This window comes from Bos indicus, chromosome 15 (genome assembly GCF_029378745.1).
Source record: "Bos indicus isolate NIAB-ARS_2022 breed Sahiwal x Tharparkar chromosome 15, NIAB-ARS_B.indTharparkar_mat_pri_1.0, whole genome shotgun sequence".
NCBI lineage: Eukaryota > Metazoa > Chordata > Mammalia > Artiodactyla > Bovidae > Bos > Bos indicus.
The window spans coordinates 43,376,031-43,399,579 of record NC_091774.1 but is presented as its reverse complement, the minus strand read 5'-3'; the positions used below and the strand labels follow the sequence as shown (position 1 = coordinate 43,399,579).

The following is a 23,549-nucleotide window of genomic DNA, read 5'->3' as shown; positions in this document are numbered from 1 at the left end:
ACTGTTCCATGTCCAGTTCTAACTGTTGCTTCTTAACCTGTATACAGATTTCTCAGGAGGCAGTCAGGTGGTCTGGTATTCCCATCTCTTTGAGAATTTTCCACAGTTTGTTGTGATCTACATAGTCAAAGGCTTTAGCATGGTCAATGAAGCAGAAGTAGATGTTTTTCTGGAATTCTCTTGCTTTTTCTATGATCCAATAGATGTTGGCAATTTGATTTCTTGTTCCCCTGCCTTTTCTAAATCCAGCTTGAACATCTGGGAGTTCTCGATTCATGTACTGTTGAAGCCTACTTTGTAGAATTTTGAGTATTACTTTGTTAGCATGTGGAATGAGTGCAATTGGGTGGTAGTTTGAACATTCTTTGGAGAAGGCAATGGCACCCCACTCCAGTACTCCTGCCTGGAAAATCCCATGGACGGAGGAGCCTGGTAGGCCTCAGTTCATGGGATTGCTGAGGGTCGGACACGACTGAGCGACTTCACTTTCACTTTTCACTTTGATGCATTGGAGAAGGAAATGGCAACCCACTCCAGTGTTCTTGCCTGGAGAATCCCAGGGACGGGGGAGCCTGGTGGGCTGCCGTCTATGGGGTCACACAGAGTCAGACACGACTGAAGTGACTTAGCAGCAGCAGTTGAACATTCTTTGGCCTTGCCTTTCTTTGGGACTGGAATGAAAACTGACCTTTTCCAGTCCTGTGGCCACTGCTGAGTTTTCCAAATCTGCTGGCGTATTGAGTGCCACAGTTTCACAGCATCATCTTTTAGGATTTGAAATAGCTCAGCTGGGATTCCATCACCTCCACTAGCTTTGTTCATAGTGATGCTTCCTAAGGCCCACTTGACTTTGCACTCCAAGATGTCTGGCTCTAGATGAGTGATCACACCATTGTGGTTATCTGGGTCATGAAGATATTTTTTGTACAGTTCTTCTGTGTATTCTTGCCACCTCTTCTGGATATCTTTTGCTTCTGCTAGGTTCATACTGTTTCTGTCCTTTATTGTGCCCATTTTGCATGAAATATTCCCTTGGTATCTCTAGTTTTATTGAAGAGATCTCTAGTCTTTCCTATTCTATTGTTTTTCTCTGTTTCTTTTCATTATTCACTTAGGACGGCTTTCTTATCTCTCCTTGCTATTCTTTGAAACACTGAATGGCAGATGGGCATGTCTACTTTTCTCCTTTGCCTTTTGCTTCTCTTCTTTTCTCAGCTATTTGTAAGCCTCCTCAGACAATCGTTTTGCCTTTTTGCATTTCTTTTTCTTGGGGATGGTTTTTGTCACTGACTCCTGTACAATGTTACGAACCTCCATCCATAGTTCTTCAGGCCCTCTGTCTATCAGATCTAATCCCTTGAATTTTTTGATATGGCTTAACATATGGAGGCTGTGGGGACCTACTGATTTTCAAGCTGGCCTCTCTTCTATTGTAGCAATAATGCTAATCCAAGAACTTGGGCCCTATCAGGGCAGAAACAACAGGGACAGTTTTTTAGAGAAGGAAATTTACATGATTACATGTATATTGAATATGGACATAAGCACTTGACTAAATTGTAGAATCATTGTTGGAAATAGTGTTGTAGCTCCTCTATATCAAAGAAAGTTACTGGTTGGTAGGGGAGTGGGAATGAAAATTGTCCGTGGGCACTGTTAGTAAGTTAGGAGTCACCAAAGGAAAATCTAAGCTGGTGAGTCAGTAGCTCCCAGTCTGTTGCTTGGCAAGCTTGAGCTCACAGGCCAGGTGTTGCTTGAAAGGAACTCCTTCTTCACTGTGTTTACTTCCTGGACTCTCCAAGTCACTACAGATTCATTTCTGGAAGGATATCCCTTGACCTTACCACCCTTTCATGTCTCTGTCACTTCCTCAGTTGGCATTTTCTCTCTTTTCCTGACACTGGCTTCCTCTTTGGCCTCAGCAGAGCCTCAGCGGTGTTCTCATAACTATTTTGCATAATGCTGTTCTTGCTTGAACCTGCTGATTGGTCTCTCCTTCCCACAGGTAGCCACAGGTGTTCTGCCCAAGGGACCTGTATCAGCATGGCCAGAGAGAAATGGCCTAAACCTGGAAGCTACACAGAGGTGGGTTCTAATCCTGGTTCTGCCATTTATTTAACAGGATGAACTTGAGCAAGATATTTCATTTCTCTGAAGTCTTAATTTCCTCATCTGTGAAATGGGGATAATTTATCTTACTGGGTTTCTATGAGGATTTGATAAGTTAAAGACCTAGGATAGTGAGCAGGTTGACCCTTGGTTGACCCTTGGCAGCTCTTACTAAAAGGGAAGAGCAGACTGGCAGGGACACACTGCACAGCATCACCTGCATCTCACCAGTGATAGCATCTGACCAACAGAATCAGGCGTTTACACTGGGGAAACTTCCTGCATAGATGGAGCCTCTACTTCCTCATTTGTAACCTGCTCTAATATTGCACCGTCTGTCGGTCCGGAAATTGTTCTTAATATCTAGCCTAAGTTCCTCCTAACTGCCATGTGTCATATCACAGTTTTTAACAAATGACACACAAATAGACTCATGAAAATGAGCAGAGTTTTCTATGAGTCAGAGGCATTCACAGGCCTTGGATTTACTCTTAAAGAAACCAGTGAATGCTTGTTGTGTGACCCCTGTAGACCAGGGACTGTGCTGGCCTATGCTGGAAGCTCCAGAGAGGTGTGACAAGACTCTCTTGAGACTCATGTGCCGTTTGGGCCAGTGGTCAAAGTCTTTCACTCTCTCTTTTAATTTTTCGGTTGCAAGTGAATGACTGATCCTGATTTATAAAATCTGGGAACACAATAAAGGACTTTAGCAGGACTGATCATGTTGGTAACGAATCATAAATACCCAATTTGGCTCTGGCAAGGATTGAAATGAAAATTTTGTCTTCGTGTTTGATATTTAAGCAGATGACACTGACCAGCCACACACAACAGATTATTTTGTTCAACTGTGCATGTGCGTTTTGCAGCTCATCCTTGCTGGGCTATTATTACGAATTACATCTTTTCAGCTATGTGGCCCCAAATCTCAGTATATGAGCAGCTCCTGTGAGAAGGAAATGTTTGCACATTCCACATATATCCATCCTATGGACGTGCTCTAAACCTACCAGCTGAGGTTGCAAACTGATACTCTATGCACCACAGATAGCTTGTAGATGTATTCTATTTGGCCCCGCAGTGTTTTGTTTTTAAAACTGAATTGGTTGGAGATTTCCCTGGTGGCCCCATGATAAAGAATCCACCCTGCAATGCAGGGGATATGGGTTCCATTCCTGGTTGGGGAACTAAGATCCCACATGCTGCATGCCGCAACTACGAAGCCTGAGAAGCACAACTAGATTCCAAATGATGCAATGAAGATCCTGCGTGCCACAAGTAAGACTCAACACAGACAAATAAATATTTAAAAAATTGAATTGGTTGCCCTAATCTAAAACTTCATATGATTCATATGATCCAGTTTTTTGGCTTTTCTTGAAAAAGGGAAGATTTGGCAACAATAAAGCTGCATTTCCTCACCATAGCATCACCTGGGTTTGAGTAGCAATGCTGCCTGTAGATGGGAGCACCATTCCCTACTGCTTCATTTCCACTCATTTTCCTTCATGTATGGACCCTGCCTGGGCCCTGAAGGCATTTGAACTGGGGACTCCTGGTCTGTGAAGTCCCCTTTGGTTGTTGATAAAAGAGCATAGCTACTAGTGATCTGTTCCTTTGGGCTCTCAAACTTCTTGCCCTACACCAGAAACCAGTGTTTATGATTCCTACAGATACCAGCAGAAATCAGTTGTTTGGGATTCCTTCCCTGAGTTTATAATAAACATCACAGGTACGTGTCATGTTACCAGTAGGTCCTCATATGAGGATCAAGGGCATGAAGCTGTCATTGCAATTTGCCTTGCCATATTATTTCTAGGTTCTTCAGAGTCCAGGAGATTTCTTTCTGTGCAGAGAAGCATTTTCTACAACTTCCAGTCTAATTGATGTTCAGTTTATCAAATTTATATGCCTAATCAACTGACAAAACTAATAAATTTTTAAAGTTTCTCAAAATACAATTTTACATTTAAATCCTATTGTAAAATGTTTGTTTTGGCTGGAAATAACAGAAAGCCCTGAAGTGGGGTGGGCTGTGGGCACGGTGCACCTGGGCTGCAGCTCCACTTCGTCATGATCCTCTTGGTTCTGCCCTTCTCCGTGTGCGGGCACCACCCGCAGGCTTGTAGCATTGTGGCTGCTGCAGTGACATTGTCATATCCAGACACAAGTCAGAGAAAGCAAGACTCTTACTTCCCTTTGTTTGTAACTGTGGAAAACTCCCAGAAGCTCTCTGTGGACTTTAACTCCCATCTCTTTGGCCAGAGTTGTGTCACATGCCTGTTCCTAAACCAGTCACTGCTGAGGAGAATGGGATGGCCAGTTGGCTTTTACTAATTATCCCAGAGTGGAAGGACTGTTGAGAAATCCATCCTAATGATCACCACATCACTTACTGAAATTCCCTTAAACAATCCAAATAGTAAACACAAATCCAGTAAGACTAATTCCTCAAACATTTGAAATGTCCCAACACACCAAATAGCAGACAGAAACATTAAAACAAAGTACTCACAAAGGCTATAACCACGTTTAAGTCTGAATTGTTAAAACTATGGATTTAATTTCTTTTTCATTACTTCTATACTTATTCATGGAAATAATATTTATTTAGATACCTTTTCGGTTACAGTGATTTTACTAGACCTCCAATTAAAATAATACTATTTCATACTGGCCAGGGTTGTAGGTTATTTATGTAGGTTGGGGTTATTTAAAATTTAAAAAGTTCATTTATTTGGCAGTGCCAGGTCTTAGTGTGGCACATGGGATCTTTGATCTTCATTGCAACGTGCAGGACCTTTAGTTGAGGCATGTGGGATCCAGTTCCCTGACCAGGGATCAAATCTGGGCCCCCTGCATTGGAAATGCAGTGTGGAATCTTAACCACTGGACTAGCAGGGAACTCTTGGGGTTACATATAATTGATTCTTGGCTGGAGCAGAGGATTTGGTGACATCTTCTAAACTTGAGCTAGTGTGCATGAGTCTGCCCTCCTCTCTTTTATTGTAACAGCTTTACTGAGATAAGATTTACGTACCATATCATTCACCTTTTGAAATATACAATTCGATAGCTTTTAGTATATTCACAGAGTTGTGCTACCATCACGCAATCAATTTTAGAGCATTTCCATCATGGCAATGGGAAATTCATTAGGACTCACTCCCCATTTCCCTCCTCTTCCAAGCCCCAGGCAACCAGCAGAGATGGCATTTTCTGTCTCTATGGATTTGCCTATTTTGGCCACTTTGTTCACATGGAACCATAGACTATGTGGAGGCTGGGACCCTTTTAATCATTAAACACTTTACATGCTCCATCAGTGGCATTTGTCGTGTCTGTTTCATGTGCTTCCCAGGTGGCACTAGTGGTAAAGAATCCGCCTGCCAATCCTCCTGTGAGATGTAAGGGATGTGGATTTGATTCCTGGGTTGTGAAGATCCCCTAGAGGAGGGCATGGCAACATAGACAGAGGAGCCTGGTGGGCTATAGTGCATAGGGTTACAAAGAGCCAGACACAACTGGAGTGACTTAGCACACATACAGCCCTTTCATAGGGGGATTTCCTGAAATTATGTAGCTTTGCTTAGTTAGTGCAGGTATGCCTCATTTTATTGTGCTTTACTTATTGCACTTCACAGATACTGTGCTATTTATAAACTGAAGGTTTGTGGTGACCTTACACTGAACAAGTCTATCAATTCACAATATTTTAGACTTTTTCACTATTATTATATTTTTATGGTGATATGTGAACACTGATTTTTTTATATTATTTACTGTTTACCATTGCATGAAGATTATGACTCACAGAAGTCTCAGGTGACAGCAGTTTTTAGCAATAAAGTATTTTGTAATTAAAGTAGGTACAGTGGGGTTTTTTTGGCAATGCTGTTGCACAAATAGACTACAGTATAGTGTGAATGTAACTTTTCTATACACTAGGAAAACCAAAAAATTCATGTGATTTGCTTTATTGCATAGTCACTCATAGACTCATAGACTCTCCTTTATTGCATATTTGCTTTATTGCAGTATATGATTTATTGTGATAGCTGGAAGTGAATTTAACCCTCAGTATCTCTGAGGTATGCTTGTATTATACAATTAGTTGTGCTGCCTTTGTTATATATTTACACAGTTGTTTGGAATGACTAGAAATATAAGCATTCTCTCCCTTCTTTTCTTCCTTCATGCCTTCCTTTCATGAATAAGCATTGAGCATCTTCTCTGTGTCAGGTATTATGGCAGTCACTTGAAATACAGCACAGAACATGTGGGTAAGCCATTCCCCTCATGGACTTAGAGTTGGGTAGATGTCCTGTCCTTTCTGCTGATGACTTGAAAAGGCCACGACATGTGGATGCTGCTGAGTACCACTCAAGAACTGTTTAGGGTCCTCAGAATAGCTTCCTGATCTCTCTCATACGTCCAATCTTCCCTTAGCTCTCCTACCATCTAACCTTTGACATACAATCTTCAAGTGTATACTTACCAACATATATGCAAACTTTTCCATACATGGTTAATTATCTTATTATCACAATAACAACTCATGAAATATGTATCAGATTTGCTTTGTTACCACATTTTATTTGATCACAACACTAAGCTGTTCATTTGTTTCATATTTATATCTACATTATTCCCCAAAAAGGATCAAAATTGAAGCAGAACACATGTCATTTCTAAATAACCAAGGTATAGATGTTAACAGCTAAGAAAATCTTTCTTACAGTTGAGCCCTAAATTTATTTTGGATCAAAAAAAGAATGCAAACAAATTTGCATCCGTGAAGAGACTTCTGAGTGGTGACAGATGATTCAAACAAAGATTATAAAAGAGAAGAAATTATAATCATAGATTTGGTGAGGGGTTAAAAATTAAGGAAGTAGAACATATATTAAATTATTATATTCATATATTAGAATAAGTAGGAGTTGGATAAAAGTGGAAAGATTTAATGCAAATTGATGGGGACTCAGGAAGAAAAATACTTTTCAAGTTTGTCACCTGTAAACAACTTTACTTACTACCAAATTGATTTGCACACCCAATATCCAGATTTTGGATTCTACTATGCCCCTTTAAAAAAGCCTAGACTTTAAAAAATATACATATATATTTATTTAGTTGGTGCTCCAGGTCTTAGCTGTGGCATGTGAGATCGGGTTCCTTGACCAGGGTTTTTAACTTGGGCTGCTTGCATTGGGAACATGGAGTCTTAGCCTCTGAACCACCAGGGAAGTTCCCAAGACTTTTGAAAGCTTAGTTAATTCCATGTCTTGGAACAGGGAAAAACCAGGGAGGGCTCATAGTATCTGAGAAAATGATGCTTCCAAAAACACTTGAAATAGTACTGACTGGACATTGAAGCCAATATAACAGGGCTCTCAATGGCCATGTTGTCTCTTTGAGCATCAAAAAAGAATAATAATTATAGTTAATTAAAACATTTCTAAAGTCCATGATTCAAAGTGAAAGTTTTAAAGAAGCATATAAAAAGGTAATTATAATGCCAAAGGAGGTTAAATATAATACAATACATTTAAATTCTTATTAGTTTTCAAAGTAGGTGTTAATATTTTTGGCTGCTTTGTTTCTTCTGGTAGGTACATTTTCTGTAGTTCTGGGGCTTAGGGCAGGCCACCCCAAAATGTGTCTCATAGCATATAGGTTATTTTGAATAAAGTTACTTAAGAAATGGCCAACATAAGAGGTATACTTTGACCTCCCCTCATTCTCCCTGAAAGCAAGAAATAGATCTCTCATGTGAAAGGTGCCCTCCCTGCATCTGGAGGCAGAAGGAGACCCTATCCCTAGAGATAAGGAATTCAGGCCAAGATTCCTGAACAAACAAATCCTAAACAAACCTTGTTACTTCTTTAATTTACTACCCCAAGCCCAAACTCTGTTTAGATTCTTCACTAACTGAGCATCCAAAACCAAAAATTCTTTGTCGTCACTTCTTCACAAATTTATTGTTTTGTTTTTATCTAAAAAGTATAAAAGTTGCCTGCGTTGGCCAATTCTTAGGTCCCATTTCTATGGCATCTCCATGTGCATGAATTAAAATTTGTTTCATTTTGCCTGTTAATCTATTTTATGTCAATTTTATTATTAGTCCTACAGGAATTCAAGAGGGATAAGGTAGAAATGTCAGTTTCCAGGAGAAATATCAATAACCTCAGATATGCAGATGACACCACTGTTATGGCAGAAAGCAAAGAAGAACTGAGGAGCCTTTTGATGAAAGTGAAAGAGGAGAGTGAAAAAGCTGACTTAAAACTTCAACATTCAAAAAACTAAAATCATGGCATCTGCTTCCATCACTTCATGGCAAATAGATGGGGAAACAGTGACAGACTTTATTTTTTGGGGTTCCAAAATCACTGCAGATGGTGACTGCAGCCATGAAATTAAAAGATGCTTGCTCCTTGGAAGAAAAGTTATGACCAACTTAGACAGCATAGTAAAAAGCAGAGATGTTACTGTGCCAACAAAGGTCCATCTATACAAAGCTATGGTTTTTCTAGTAGTCATGTATGGGTGTGAGAGTTGGACTATAAAGAAGGCTGAGTGCCGAAGAATTGATACTTTTGAACTGTGGTGTTGGAAAAGACTCTTGAGTCCCTTGGATTGCAGGGAGATCCAACCAGTCCATCCTAAAGGAGATCAGTCCTGAATATTCATTGGAAGGACTGATATTGAAGCTGAAACTCCAATACTTTGGCCACCTAATAGGAAGAATGGACTCATTAGAAAAGACCCTGATGCTGGGAAAGATTGAAGGCATGAGGAGAAGGGGAAGACAGAGGATGAGATGGTTGGATGGCATCACCGACTCAATGGACATGAGTTTGAGTAAGCTCCGGGAGTTGGTGATGGACAGGGAGGCCTGGCGTGCTGCAGTCCATGGGGTCACAAAGAGTTGGACGTGACTGAGTGACTGAACTGAACTGTTGAGAAGAACTGACTCACTGGAAAAGACCCTGATGCTGGGAAAGATTGAAGGTGGGAAGAGAAGGGGATGACAGAGGATGAGATGGTTGGATGGCATCACTGACTCGATGGACACGAGTTTGAGCAGGCTCCGGGAGTTGATGGTGGACAGGGAAGCCTGGTGTGCTGCAGTCCATGGATGGGGTCACAAAGAGTCAGACACAACTGAGTAACTGAACTGAACTGAAGGTGGAAATTTCCACTTCCCCAACAGTATAAAGTATAAGTATTTATTTCTGTCAGTGTTATGAGGGAAGAATGTATATAGTGAACAAAAGTAAGCCAAAGAATTATGTAAAACGCAGAAGCTGTACTAAGAACAGGAAAATACACTTAACCTGATGGTCACATAATAACCAGCTTAAAAGGGAGTCTGATAATATGTTAAAAGATGGTGTGTCAATCAAATATCATAAAGAAAGCTGACTCTACTGTCTCGGTCCTTTGTTTCCGGAAAGTAAAGTCTTCAGATGATTCTACCAAGGTATCAAAGGTTAGATGATGGAAGAGATGGGGAAAGATTGAAAATATGAGAAGGAGCAGGAAGCTATTCTGAGGACCCAGTGAACAATCCTAGAGTGGTGCTCAGCAGCACGCACGTGGCATGGCCTCCTGAAGTCATCAGCAGAAAGGACAGGACATCCACCCAACTCTAAGTCCATGAGGGGAAGGGCCCACCACCTGCATGTTCTGTGTAGATTCCCAGTGCCTGGCACAGTACCTGATACAGAGAAGATGCTCAATGCTTATTTGTGAAAGGAAGGAAGGAAGACATGGAGGAAGAAAGGAAGAGAATGAAGAATGTTAAGACTTTTTTTTTACATTGCTGATTTTCCCTTCATCTTTATTGAGGTATAATTGATAAGTAAAAATAGTATATATTTAGGGACTTCCCTGGTGGTCCAGTGGCTACGTAAGACTCATTGCTTCCAATGGAGGGGGCTGGGTTCTATCTCTGGTCAGGGAACTAGATCCCACATGCCACAGTGAAGAGTTCACATGCCAAAACTAAAGATCTTGAGAGTCACAACTAAAGATCTGGTGTGCCACAATGAAGACCCAGCACAGACAAATAAATATGAAAAAAGTAGTATATGTTTAAGGTGTATGACTTGATGTTTTGATATATGTATACATTGTGAATCTTAATGGCTATAGTCAAACTAACTGACATATCCATCACTTCACATAATTACCAGTTACCATTTTTTGTGGTGGTAAGAACAATAAAGATCTACTCTCTTAGCAAATTTTAAGTATATACTGCAGTATTGTTAACTCTATTCCCATTGCTGTACATCAGATCTCCAGAACTTATTCATCTTGCAAAACTGAAACTTTGTGCTTTTGACCAACATTTCCCTCCTTCTCCCTCCCTGCAGCCCCTGGCAACTATCATTCTACTCCTATCGTCTATGAATTTGACTGTATTAGATACACATACAAATGAGATCATGCAGTATTTGGCTTTCTGTGTCTCCCTTATTTCAGTTATCATGATGTCCTCCAGGTTCTCCTGTATTGTTGCAAATGTCAAGATTTCCTTCTTTGTAAAGGTTGAATAATATTTCATTGTATATGTGTGTGTGTGTGTGTGTGTGTGTGTGTGTATATGTGCTGTATTCTTTACCCACTACCCATCAATGGACATTTAGGTTGTTTCCATATCTTGGCTGCTGTGAATAATTCTGCCATGAACATGAGAGTGTATATATCTCTTCAAGATGCTGATTTCAATTTTGATGTGTGAATGTTTTCCCTGCACCAAGCAATCCTCCAACACTAGCTGATGTCAATTTCGACACTCTCTACCTGGAGACAGCTAACCTGGAGACAGGTTAAAGGCTCAGTCCCACGACTCTTCACTTCAGATGCCAATTCCAAGTACAAGTTGTTACCTGTGCTTCTGACCCACTGGCTCTAACTCAGAGGTTCCCACGACTCCTTGGGGATTTGACTGCTTTGCTAGAATGACTCACAGAAGTCAGGAAACCAGTTTACTTATTAGATTACCAGTTTATCGCAAACGGTATTAAAGGTTATGAATGAACAGTCAAATGAAGAGATACATATGGTGACTTTTCTGAAAACAGGAGTTTCTGTTTCTGTGGAGTTTGGGAGCTGGAATATGGATGCATTCTGGTTTACCAACCGAGAAACTCTCCAAATCCTGTGTCCTTTGAATTTTTATGGAAGTTCCATTACGTAGGAACAATTGATTAAACCATTGGCCATTGGTGATTGAGCTCAATCTCCAACCCCATTCCTGTCCCCAGAGGTCAAAAGGGGTGGGACTCCAAGTTCCAACTCTCCAATTAAATGGTTGGTTCCTCTGGCAGGGAGCCCTTATCCTTAGGTTCTTTATAAAAGTTACCTCATTAACATAACAAAAGACACTGTTATGGCTGTCAATGCTTAGGAATTTCTAAGGGTTTTAGGAGCTTGTGCTAGAATGCTGCTGCTGCTGCTAAGTCGCTTCAGTCGTGTCCGACTCTGTGCGACCCCTTGGACTACAGCCCACCAGGCTCCTCTGTCCCTGGGATTCTCCAGGCAAGAACACTGGAGTGGGTTGCCATTTCCTTCTCCAATGTACTGCTGCTACTGCTAAGTCACTTCAGTCGTGTCGGGCTCTGTGCAACCCCATAGATGGCAGCCCACCAGGTTCCTCCATCCCTGGGATTCTCCAGGCAAGAACACTGGAGTGGGTTGCCATTTCCCTCTCCAATGCATGAAAGTGAAAAGTGAAAGTGATGTTGCTCAGTCGTGTCCGACTCTCAGCGGCCCCATGGATTGCAGCCTACCAGGCTCCTCCATCCATGGGATTTTCCAGGCAAGAGTACTGGAGTAGGGTGCCATTGCCTTCTCCGTCTCCAGTGCACACATGCATGCTAAGTCACTTCAGTTGTGTCCGACTCTCTGCGACCCCATGGACAGCAGCCCTCCAGGCTCCGCTGTCCGCGGGATTCTCCAGGCAAGAATACTGGAGTGGGTTGCCATTTCCTTCTCCATGTGCCAGAATGGGACAAGATTAAATGTATATTTGTTATAAATCATGATATCATATAGCCAAAGCACTATCCTTCTTCTCTTTTTTTTTTTTTGCTTTTCTATTTTTGCACATGCAGCTCTTTCTGGAAGGCCCTACCTCCTCTTCTCTAGCTATCTATGAACTTTCACTAATTCTCAAGACTCAGTCTCCACATCTGACAAGGGCTTCATCTCCAAAATACACAAACAGCTCATACAACTCAACAACAGAAAACCAAACAACCCATGGAAAAATGGACAGAAGACCTTAATAGACATTTCTCCAAAGAAGACATACAGATGGCCAGTAGACACATGAAAAGCTGCTCAACATCACTAATTATTAGAGAAAAGAAAATCAGAACTATAATGAGGTACCACTTCACATCAGTCAGAATGCCATCATTAAAAAAAAAAAAAAGTAAATAACAAATGCTGGAGAGGGTGTGGAGAAAAAGGAACCCTCCTACTCTGTTGGTGGGAATGTACGTTGGGGCAACCACCATGGAAGACATATGGAAGTTCCTCAGAAAACTAAAAATAGAGTTCCCTATGATCTGGTGATCCCACTCCTGGGAATATACCCAGACAAAACTATAATTTAAAGAGTGCACCCCTATGTTCATAGCAGCACTATTCACAGGAGCCAAAACATGGAGACAACCTACATGTCCACTGACAGATGACTGGATGAAGATGTGGTACATATACACAATAGAATACTACCCAGCCCTAAAAAAGAATGAAATAATGCCATTTACAGCAACATAGTATGATGTGAGTATCATACTAAGTGGGGTAAGTCAGAAAGACAAATACCATATGATATCACTTATATATGGAATCTAAATGTTTGGCACATATGAACCTATCTACAAAACAGAGACGTATAGAGAACAGCCCTGTGCTTCCCAAAGGGGAGAGGGGATACAGGTAAGAAGAGGGGTGTACAGGGAGTTCAGGGTTGGCAGATGCAAGCTACTACATTTAGAATGGATAAACAATAAGGTTCCACTGTATAGCACAGGGAACTATGTTCAATATCCTGTGATAAACCATAATGGAAAACACTGTAAAAGAAGAATTGTATATAACTGAGTCACTTTGCTGTATAGCAGAGATTGGCACCGGAGAAGGCGATGGCACCCCACTCCAGTACTCTTGCCTGGAAAATCCCATGGACAGAGGAGCCTGGTAGGCTGCAGTCCATGGGGTTGCTGAGAGTCGGACACAACTGAGTGACTTCACTTTCACTTTTCACTTTCATGCATTGGAGAAGGAAATGGCAACCCACTCTGGTGTTCTTGCCTGGAGAATCCCGGGGACGGGGGAGACTGGTGGGCTGCCATCTATGGGGTCGCGCAGAGTCGGACACGACTGAAGTGACTTAGCAGCAGCAGCAGCAGCAGAGATTGGCACAATACTGTAAATCAACTGTAGGTCAATTTAAAAAAAAAAAAAAAAAGACCCAATCTCCATGTCTGTGAAGCTTCTCTCAACCCTACCCTCATCCCTATTCTTAATGGGTCAGGCTGACATGGAATTTTCATACATGGATCTATTCCATGGGGCAGTAGATCTGGTCTTGGTCTCAGTGAAAGATGATTAAATAAGGATTTTCTGTGGAACACGGGATTCACCCTAAGCTTCAGCTAGTGATGTCAGAGAAGGCTTTTAGTTCTTACAGTTAAAAGATCAGATTTTGCTGCTTCTGCACCTTGAGCAAGTCACCCAACCCTAAGGCCTCAGAGGATTTTGTTCTTGCTGGCATCAGAACTCTATTATTCTCCTTCCTGTTTATCACCATTGTCGGTCCCATTTGGACAGGCTTTAGTGACTATGCCTCACTTTCACGGCTGTTAATTTTACTTGATCCTCACAATAACCCCCGAGAGCTGATTTTACCAGCTAAAGAGACTGTAATTTGTCCTGGTTCTGAGAATGTAAATCCTGGCATTGGTTTATGAAACTTCTCATGGAACCAGAAGCTTCCTCTCAGGAAGCTGTGGGGTGACAGCAGTCACAAAGATGCTATCAGCGGCCTTGTGGCTGAGGGCTGGACACCACTCCCATATCTGCCAACGTCAGGCACAGTTGCTCAGCATTTCTGCTTTTTGTTCTAGGTTGTGCCCACTGATTACGGGGCATTTCAGGTGATGAAATAAAATTCATATTTTATGGCAAGGTAAGGAAAATTTAAGCATAAAAGTTCTCTCCATCTGTTTGGGCCTTTTCCTTCTCCTTGCATCTGCATTACCCAGAGCTCCTTAGGAGAATGTTTTCCATCTTCATCTTATAAGGGGTCATAATGACTCACTTTGTATATGCAGATCTGATTGTGGCCACTGTCAGTATATCTTCTGATATAAAACCCTTTGTCTCAAAAACTTATATAGCTGTGCTTTGACCTCTAACAGGCAGAACAGTCCTCAGAGCTTTCTGAAAGACTGCTTCCCGCATTATAATCTTCAGGTAGGCTTGAATAAAATCTTCCATCTCTTTCTTTCATTTTTGGGCTGTGCCATTCCCTGACCAGGGATCAAACCTGTGCCTCCTGCATGAGGCACTCATGAAAGCATGGAGTCTTTTTATTTTTATTTATTTATTTTTTGAGAGATGATACCATTTAAAAAATATTTTTAAATTGGAGAATAATTGCTTTACAATGGTGTGTTGGTTTCTGCTATACAACAAGGTGGATCAGCCATAAGTACACATGTGTCCCCTCCCTCTTGAACCTCCCTCCCATATCCTACCCCATGCCACCCCTCTAGGCTGTCACCGAGAATCTGATTGAGCTCCCTGTGTTATACAGCAAATTCCTGTTAGCTCTCTGTTTTGCATATGGAAATGTATATGTTTCAGTGCTACTCTGTCAATTCGTCCTACCCTTCCTTCCCCTGCTGTGTCCACAAATCTGTTCTCTATGTCTGCGTCTTTATTCCTGCCCTGCAAATAGGTATATCAGTACCATTTTTCTAGATTCCATATGTATGCATTAACATATGATATTTGTTTTTCTCTTTCTGACTTCACTCTGTTTAACGGGCTCTAGGTTCATCTACCTCATTAGAACTGAGTCAAATTTGTTCCTTTTTATGGCTGAGTACTATTCCACTGTATATATGTACCACAACTTCTTTACACATTCATCTGTCAATGAATATATATGTTGGGAAGAACTGAGTCTTAACCACTGGAATGCCAGGGAAGTCACTTCCATTTCTTTCTTAGATTGACTGTCGATTGATTTTTTTCTTCAACACAGGTCTCGGCCAAGATAAGCGCTTGACAGAGCTCACAGGCAGGGCTGTTTCTCTTGGCTTATTATTTTTCCAATGTTGCCTCTCTAATTTCTCCTCTCAGCTCAGCACTGTCTCCCTGTTCTGCACACTCAGGCCACACTGGTCTTCACTTGGGTTTCATTACTGAACTATGCTCCATCTACACTCTTCATTCTGTCTGGAAATTTCTTCTCCCGTTTTTTGCCTAGCTCACTGCAACTTATCCTTCAGGACTCAAACTGATTGTCACTCTTCATTTGACACTTTCCCTGTTTCCAGCAGAGCAGTGTGTTCTCTACACTCTCATACCATCCTGTGTTTCTCCTTTGTCGCAGTTAGCAGAAAAAGACAGGATGTCCTGGGACACAGTCCAAAGAGAGGGAATGCCATCTATTTGTAACACTTAGAAAGGTAAGTGTTAACCATAACTGTGGTATTCCTGAATGAAAGAACACAGTCCACCCAGCCAAAGCTAATTTTGAAAGTTTTCACGTCCTTTATCTGTACCTTTCAAATGGGGCTATGTAGTCTTTCCTGAGATCTCTTAGAATCACCCCTTCTCCCACCCACTGCCTTTACATAAAACTGCTTTTCTTTTCTTCTCAACCATTACCCCTTCTCCCAAATTCTGCATTATGGTCTCTTTTCCCTCTTCCTTTCTTCCTAATTTGCCATTATAAGAAAGAGCTCAGGAGCTGGTCTGGGAAAGAGGGACTCTCCTTGAAAGGCAGGGGGAGGGGAAGCATCCTGAGTAGGCCAAGCCAGAATCTTATTCAGTGGGCAGCGGAAGGAAGCATCTTGGGAACATCACCTTGCCCCTGCTGTTCAGTTATCTAATGCTACCCAGCAAACCACCCAAACCACCATGGTATTTCATGGTGGGATGAAACACCAACCATTTTATTATGCTAATGATTTGTGGGTCAGAAGTTTGGGCAGGGCACAGGAGGGATTGTTCGCTTTTGTTTCCCAATGTCTGGGGCCTCAAGCTACATTGTCTCAAATGGCTGGAGATGGCAGGAACAGCTTACCTGGGGTCATAAGTCTGGGGTTTTGGTTCTTTTCCATGTTGTATTTGCTGAGACTAGAATGTCCAAGATGGCTCCTTCATTGACATGTCTGATATCTGGTCTTGGATTGTTGCAACACTTGGGGTTTGGCCAGCATCGTTCCCTCTCTCCATGTGGTCTTTCCACGTGACTTTAGCTTCTCATGGCATAACAGTAAGTCCCAAGAGAGCATATTCAAGAGTAAAAGTCCAAGAAATTGGGTGAAAAGTGTAGGTTTTTAATGATATGACCATAGAAGTCCCAGGCTGCCACTTTTAACACATTCTGGAAGTCAAAGGGTCTTCCCAGGTGGCTCAGTAGTAAAGAATCCACCTGCCAATGCAGGAGATGCAAGAGACATGGGTTCAATCCCTGGGTCAGGAAGATCCCCTGGAGAAGAAAATGGTAACCCACTCCAGTATTCTTGCCTGAGAAAATTCCATGGACAGAGGAGCCTGGCGGGGTACAGTTCACAGGGTCGTAAAAAGTCAGACATGACTGAGTGACTGAGCACACATACGTCAAACAAGTCACTAAGTCCAGCCCATATCCAAGCAGAGAGGAATTAGACTTTTTTTCTGCACCTCTTTTCTTTTTAGTGTTTATTTGGCTACATGGGGTGTTGGTTGGGCACATGGGATCTTCACTGTGGCATGTGGGATGTTTAGTTGCAGTATGCGAACTCTTAGTTGTGGCATGTGGGATCTAGTTCCCTGGCCAGGGACTGAACCTGAGTTCCCTGCATTGGCAGTATGGAGTCTTAACCACTGGACCACCCAGGAAGTCCCAGACTTCACCTCTTTATATGAGGAGCAGTATGTCTCTATAGGGAGGGACAGAGTTACTAGCAGCCGTCTTGGAGACCATCCACTACAACCCTCACCTCATCCCAGTTACCACAATTCATGTGCCTTTGATGGAATTGGCTTGAAGTCTAGGATCTCATAAAAATCCTGGTAATTGCAACTCCTCTTCATTTGAAGAATTGTGAATGAAACAGACAAGTTACCTGTCCCATTACTTCCTATGTTGGGCATCCCCAAGACCACCCCCAGTGAATTTCAGTAATTTATTAAGAGGACTTATGGGACTCAGCATATAGTCATACTCAGGGCTAAGGTTTATTACAACAAAAGAATTCAGAGCAAAATCAGCAAAGGGGAAAGGCAGATGGGGCAATGCCCAGAGAAAATTAGGGGCAACTTCCAGAGGCCTCTCCCAATGGAGTCACACAAGATGTGCTTAATTTCCCTAGAAATGCATTGTGAAGAGACATCTGAAATGTCACCAACAAAGGAAATTCATTAGAGACCCAATGCCCAGGGTTTTTTATTGAGGGTTAATCAAGTAGGTAGACTCTGCCTGACCTGTACCTGAATCATAGACACCCAGATAGAAGACGAGTATTCAACATGAACCATATTGTTTGTCCAAACAGTTTAGTAGGCATAGAGAGCCACTCTAATCAAGTAATGGTGGGAGCCTTCTAGAAATCTAGGTTCCCAGTTGCCTGCCAAAGGCCAACCTTTTTTCTCCCAAAGGTCAATTTTATATGCAGACTTTCTAAGGTTAAGCAGTCAGGTCTGCTATGTTAGCTCTTTTTTGTACACTGGCCAGTATGCAATGGTAATATACGGACAGAATAACTATAACAACTGCTGCTGCTAAGTCTCTTCAGTTGTGTCCGACTCTGTGTGACTATAACACCTACTTCCATTCAAAAAAGTGGAGGGGAGAGGGATGAAAGGCAGGTAGCAGTCACTGGTTCATAGCAGTTCTGAAATCCATCCAAGCATATGTTTTAATTCCTTGACTAAGGCCTGGTCCTGCTTAGAAGTGTTTCTCTGTAATTCTTGGCTTTTCCCTCTGGATTCTTGGCTCTGTAGTCAGTCATTATTCCTTTTGCATAAGAAATAGCCTATGTTTGCAAATGGGTTGCTCTCTCTGTCATCTTCCTGTTCGTATAGTGTTGCTGTCCCTCCCCCAGGCCACTTTTCATTCTGAACTATCTATGTTTTTTCTGTCCAAGTTGATGGTGCTTCTACCAATATCATTTTCTTAACAACATTGTGGGTTTTCTATTAAATGCATTGAAGTCTCTTAAATATAATCCCCTCTGTTCCTTGATCTTCCCATTCCAATACTCTTGCCTGGAAAATCCCATGGACGGAGGAGCCTGGAAAGCTTCGGTCCATAGGGTTGCTAAGAGTCGGACACGACTGAGCGACTTCACTTTCACTTTTCAGTTTTATGCATTGGAGAAGGAAATGGCAACCCACTCCAGTGTTCTTGTCTGGAGAATCCCAGGGACGGGGGAGCCTGGTGGGCTGCCGTCTATGGGGTCGCACAGAGTTGGACACGACTGAAGTGACTTAGCAGCAGCTTCCTTGATCTTAGAGTCAACATGCTCTGAGATAATGCTCTTTAAAGTCTTAAAGCTTTTTTTTTTTGGTCTAACTGGGAGTATCTGTGAAGCATACCTTTCAACCTTGCGTTGGATCCTTGAGCTGAAAAAAATCCTGAGATGATTTTTACCTCTCCTTTTCTTCAAGTGTGCTGGATTTAATCTTTGCTCTTAGGCTATGTCCTGCTTTGAAGGTCTTTTACCAGGAGAAACTGGGAATTAGAAACAGTTTTATCTTTGAACCCAGCATATCTTGGCTTTGTTACAGTCCCTCTGAATGCAGCTTCCAAATTGAATAATTCCATCTTTAGTTCAGCTCCCTTCATGTACTTTATCTTAGACAAATAGAAGAATCCAGTTGGCAATTTCAGCATTATGACTGAAAATCTCCTTAGCCAGATCCATAGATCATTAAATATCCTTACTGTTTTTCACTAGATACTCTATGTTTTACATTGTGTCAGGTAACAGCGTTGCCAAACTTTTTGCTAGCTATAACCTTTTGTCCAACACTATTTGCTAGTGGTGCCATGGTAAAGTACTACAAACTGGTGGCTTAAATAACAGAAATTTATTACCACATGGTTCTGGAAACACAAGATCAAGCTAACAGCGGGGTTGGTCCTTTCAAAAAGTTATGAGGGGGAGTTTCTTGGTGGTCCAGTGGTTAAGACTCCATGCTTATCAGAGGATCCTCTGTGAAGACCAGAGGAAACTAACCAGGGATCACAAAAGAAAGCTGGTGAAGAAGTCTATGGAAGGCTGTAGCCTCTGCAACCAGAAATGGGCCTGAAACTGATAGTCATCACAGCTAACAGGAAGACAACTTGGATTGAACTCAGAGAGAGTGAGGGCAAACTAGAATTCATAAGGACAAACCGGAACCGGTGAGGTCAGAATAGAACCCACAGCTATCTCTCACATTGCTGATGCAGGCAGCCTTCCCCGAGAAGTTAATGCTTTACCACAGAACTACATGTATGCCTTGCCCCAGAGGCTTGTTGTTGTTCAGTTGCTCAGTCGTGTCCTACTCTTTGCGACCTCATGGACTGTAGAATGCCAGGCTTCCCTGTCCTTCACTATCTCCCAGAGTCTGCTCAAACTCATCTCCATTGAGTTGATGATGCTGTCCAACCATCTCATCCTCTGTCGCCCCTTTCTCCTCATGCCCTCAGTCTTTCCCAGCATCAGGGTCTTTTCCAATGAATTGGCTCTTTACATTGGGTGACCGCAGAGGCTAGGAGAAGCTGAAATTGGAGATGTGGTGGGAGGTGGAGGAGCTGGGGACCAGTTGCTGCTCTGCACCAACAGTGTGCCAGCAGGTCAGTAAAAAGTTTACAATCAGCAGCTGGTACTTGGCATCAGCCATGGAGCACAATCACTGCTGCTTCACTTGCTTCTTTCAAATCCTACACAGATTTCTCTTGTGACCAGTCCTATCCTGGAACCAGAATGGGAAGGGAAGTTTGGGGAACTGAATTTGAGTTCAGTTAAATTGACAGAGCAGAAAACCACCACAAGAGCCAAATATCAACAGTTGTCAGGTACCAGGGTACTGTGTCTCATATATACTGATGTCTCATTTAAGCCTTATAGCAGCTTTGCAAGATAAAGATTAGCCTTCCCATTTTACATGAAGAAATGAAGCTTCATATTTGCTCACAGGTGAGCAAATGGTGGAGTTTGGGTTCTACCCTACATCTGTGTGGTCACCAACTTCCAACATGGGCCCCAGTGATTCTTGGCTTTTGATTGTTGTTTAGTTACTAAGCCATGTCCAACTCTTTTGCCACCCCCATGGACTGTAGCCCACCACAGTCCTCTGTCCATGGGATTTCTCAGGCAAGAATACTGGAGTGGGTTGCCATTTCCTTCTCTAGAGGATCTTCCAGACTCGGGGATTGTACCCACATCTCCTGCAATGGCAGATGGATTCTTTACCACTGAGCCACCTGGGAAGCCCTGCCTTCTGATATTCAGGCTCTTTTGGAGTTCCCCTCCCACCTTAAATAGGTCTGACCTGAGTAATCAGTAGAATATTACAGTGATGATACGTGACTTTTGAGGCAGGATCATAAAAGACATTGAAACATGTATAATATCATGTATGAAACGAGTTGCCAGTCCAGGTTTGATGCACGATACTGGATGCTTGGGGCTGGTGCACTGGGACAACCCAGAGGGATGGTATGGGGAGGGAGGAGGGAGGAGGGTTCAGGATGGGGAACGCGTGTATACCTGTGGCAGATTCATGTTGATATACAGCAAAACCAATACAATATTGTAAAGTTAAAAAAAAAAAAAGACATTACAGCTTCCACCTTTTTCTTGGATCACCTGCTCTGGGAAAAGCCAGCTGACATGTTGTGAGGACATCCAAGTAGCTGTAGGCAAACCCATATAGGGAGGAACTGAGGCCTTTTGTGAACACGTCCATGTGGGTGAAACAAGATGCAAGTAATTTCTACAGCACCGGCCTCCCCTTCAGATGACTACAGTCCCATATTCTGACCGAAACCTCTCAAAAATCCTCAAGTCAGAACTATAGGACTAAATGGCTTCTAAATTCTAGAAATTGATGAAAATATGAGATGATTATTGCTTTAAGCTGCCTAATTTTGGGTTAACTGGTGGATGCAGCAGTAGATAATATAATTTGCTAGGTTCCAAAGCACAGTTCCTATGACATTATTTTGCTTTAAAATTTGTTCAGATTATGAGACTGCGGATTGTGGAAGAAGTCGAAATTTGAAAGTTCAGAATGTGCTGGTCATGTGACACCTCGCACCCCAGCAAAAGCTTTGAAACATCTTTCTGGTGCTTCCAGATACAGAGAGAAAGAGGAGTGTCATCTAGTGGTTAATCTGAACCTTGAGAATTAGGAGGGTTTCTTTTTTGTCACTACCCAGGAAAAGCTGAGTTGTGTGAAGAAATTAGAGGTTAAATCATGTGTTTTTGTTGACTGGAAGACTTGACCTGGAGTAGGGAAGATCACTGATGGAGACTGGATTCTAGCAGAGAAAGCAAAGTCCTGACAAATGGAGAAGCAGGGGCTTAAGTGCCCTCCAGTGAGAGACTGACAGTAACCTCTGCTTCTGCCCCTTCCCTTCAACTGGGTTATCCCTTCCTCTGCCCCACCAAGTTCCCTTTGGCCTCAAGCTCACTGAAGTAGCTTTCCTTTTCTGCTCTCTCCAAATCCCCCTTGCTTATGATACCCTTTTCCTTTTAACAAAGTGCATGTACATGCATTTAGGAACATAAAAGAGGAAAACAAAACCATCTGAGAACCATTTCCCTTTGAAAATTCTTAGTAATTGTTTTTCTCTCCTTTTTGTCCAGATTTGGTCTTGGATCGGAGATGTAAGGCACTGTGCCTGGTGACTTAATCAGACTGGAGTCAGCCAGCAGAAGTTACTGCCTTAGGATGTTAGCACTAGCAGAGCCCTTCCAGAAAATTTGGAGCAACCATGCTCATTTAATATGTGGAAAATTTGAAACCCAAAGAGCTCAAGTGATCACTGTTAACAGATATGAAATGAACATCTACAATGAGGAGGACATTCTTCTGGGCATGGATAGGTTCTTTTAAATGGTCCACCCATTCTGATTAGTAAGATGGGTGGAGTGATTTGCTGGGATCCTTCCAGATCTCATATTACACAAGCACAGAAATATCAGTAAACAGCATGTCAAACCCTCTGTAAGTTGTGAACTGACCCTAAACAGCTGAGAGTTAGAATGTTGCCTGACTCTCTGACTTCTAAACCCACCTTAAACCTCGTCTCTGAGACCCCCGAGTCCACTACACAGTAGACATCAAGAAACGGTTTGCAAAATCAACGCACCAATTTCCCTCGAGGCCCTTCCCTGCTTCCCGCCCCCCCACCCCCACCCCCGGCTCCATATCCTGTCCCACTGGGAACTGTGCCAGAATTTGAGCCCCTGCCCGGGAATTTTTGGAATCTTGTCTGGCCTCCTCAGACTGTGACCCCCTTATAGGGTCAGGACCAGGGCTCCCTTTTTCGCTGCTGGACGCGTACTGAAGCCGAGGAGGCTGCTCTCCTCTACCCTCATATTTTTCTTCGGGATAGGGACTTTTGTTTGGAAGGCGTGCAAGTACCGAAAAGTGGCCCGAGCTAGTTTTGGAAGCACTAGGGGAGTGCGTGGTGTCGCCTGTCTTCCTGGCCGGGCGTCCCTACCCGCAGGGATAGGCAGACCACGCGACTCCGTGCTCCCTCGGCGGAGCGCAGTTCCCCCGCGGGCGCCGAGTGGGCGGGGCCTGGTGGGGGCCGGGCCTGGAGAGGTCATGTGACCGCTCAGCAGGCGGGGGAGGCAGAGGCAGAGGGGCTTCGGACGCACAGAGTGGCTGGCGGGGCAGTCGCGGCAGCCGGAGGAGCAGCGCCGCAGGCATGGGGAGCTTGAAGGATGAGCTGCTCAAGGGGATCTGGCATGCGTTCACCGCGCTCGACCTGGACCACAGCGGCAAGGTCTCCAAATCCCAACTCAAGGTGGGCACACCCTCTCCCGGACCCCTATTCGCCCCTCCCCGGCGCGCGCTCTACTATCCCCGGGTGGAAGCGGGCAGGCGGACGGTGACCACAGGGAGTGGCAGGCCAGAATGTGGCCGAGCAGCCTGCTTGGGGTGGCGGGGGCAGAGACCGGCATTTACAT

At 43.0% G+C, this 23,549-nt stretch overlaps 1 protein-coding gene across 4 annotated transcripts in view; it reads left to right on the top strand.

Moving 5' to 3' along the window:
* SWAP70 (switching B cell complex subunit SWAP70) overlaps positions 1–23,549 on the top strand; it is a 150,975-nt gene that overhangs the window by 51,030 nt on the left and 76,396 nt on the right. For 3 of the 4 annotated variants that reach the window (XM_070803689.1, XM_070803690.1, XM_019975352.2), the window contains exon 1: positions 23,199–23,386. In XM_070803689.1, coding sequence (XP_070659790.1) covers positions 23,288–23,386 — 99 coding nt within the window. In that variant the 5' untranslated portion in view covers positions 23,199–23,287. Of the gene's footprint in view, positions 1–2,005; positions 2,086–23,198; positions 23,387–23,549 lie in introns of those variants that run through there. The other variant, XM_019975353.2, reaches the window with a different exon arrangement.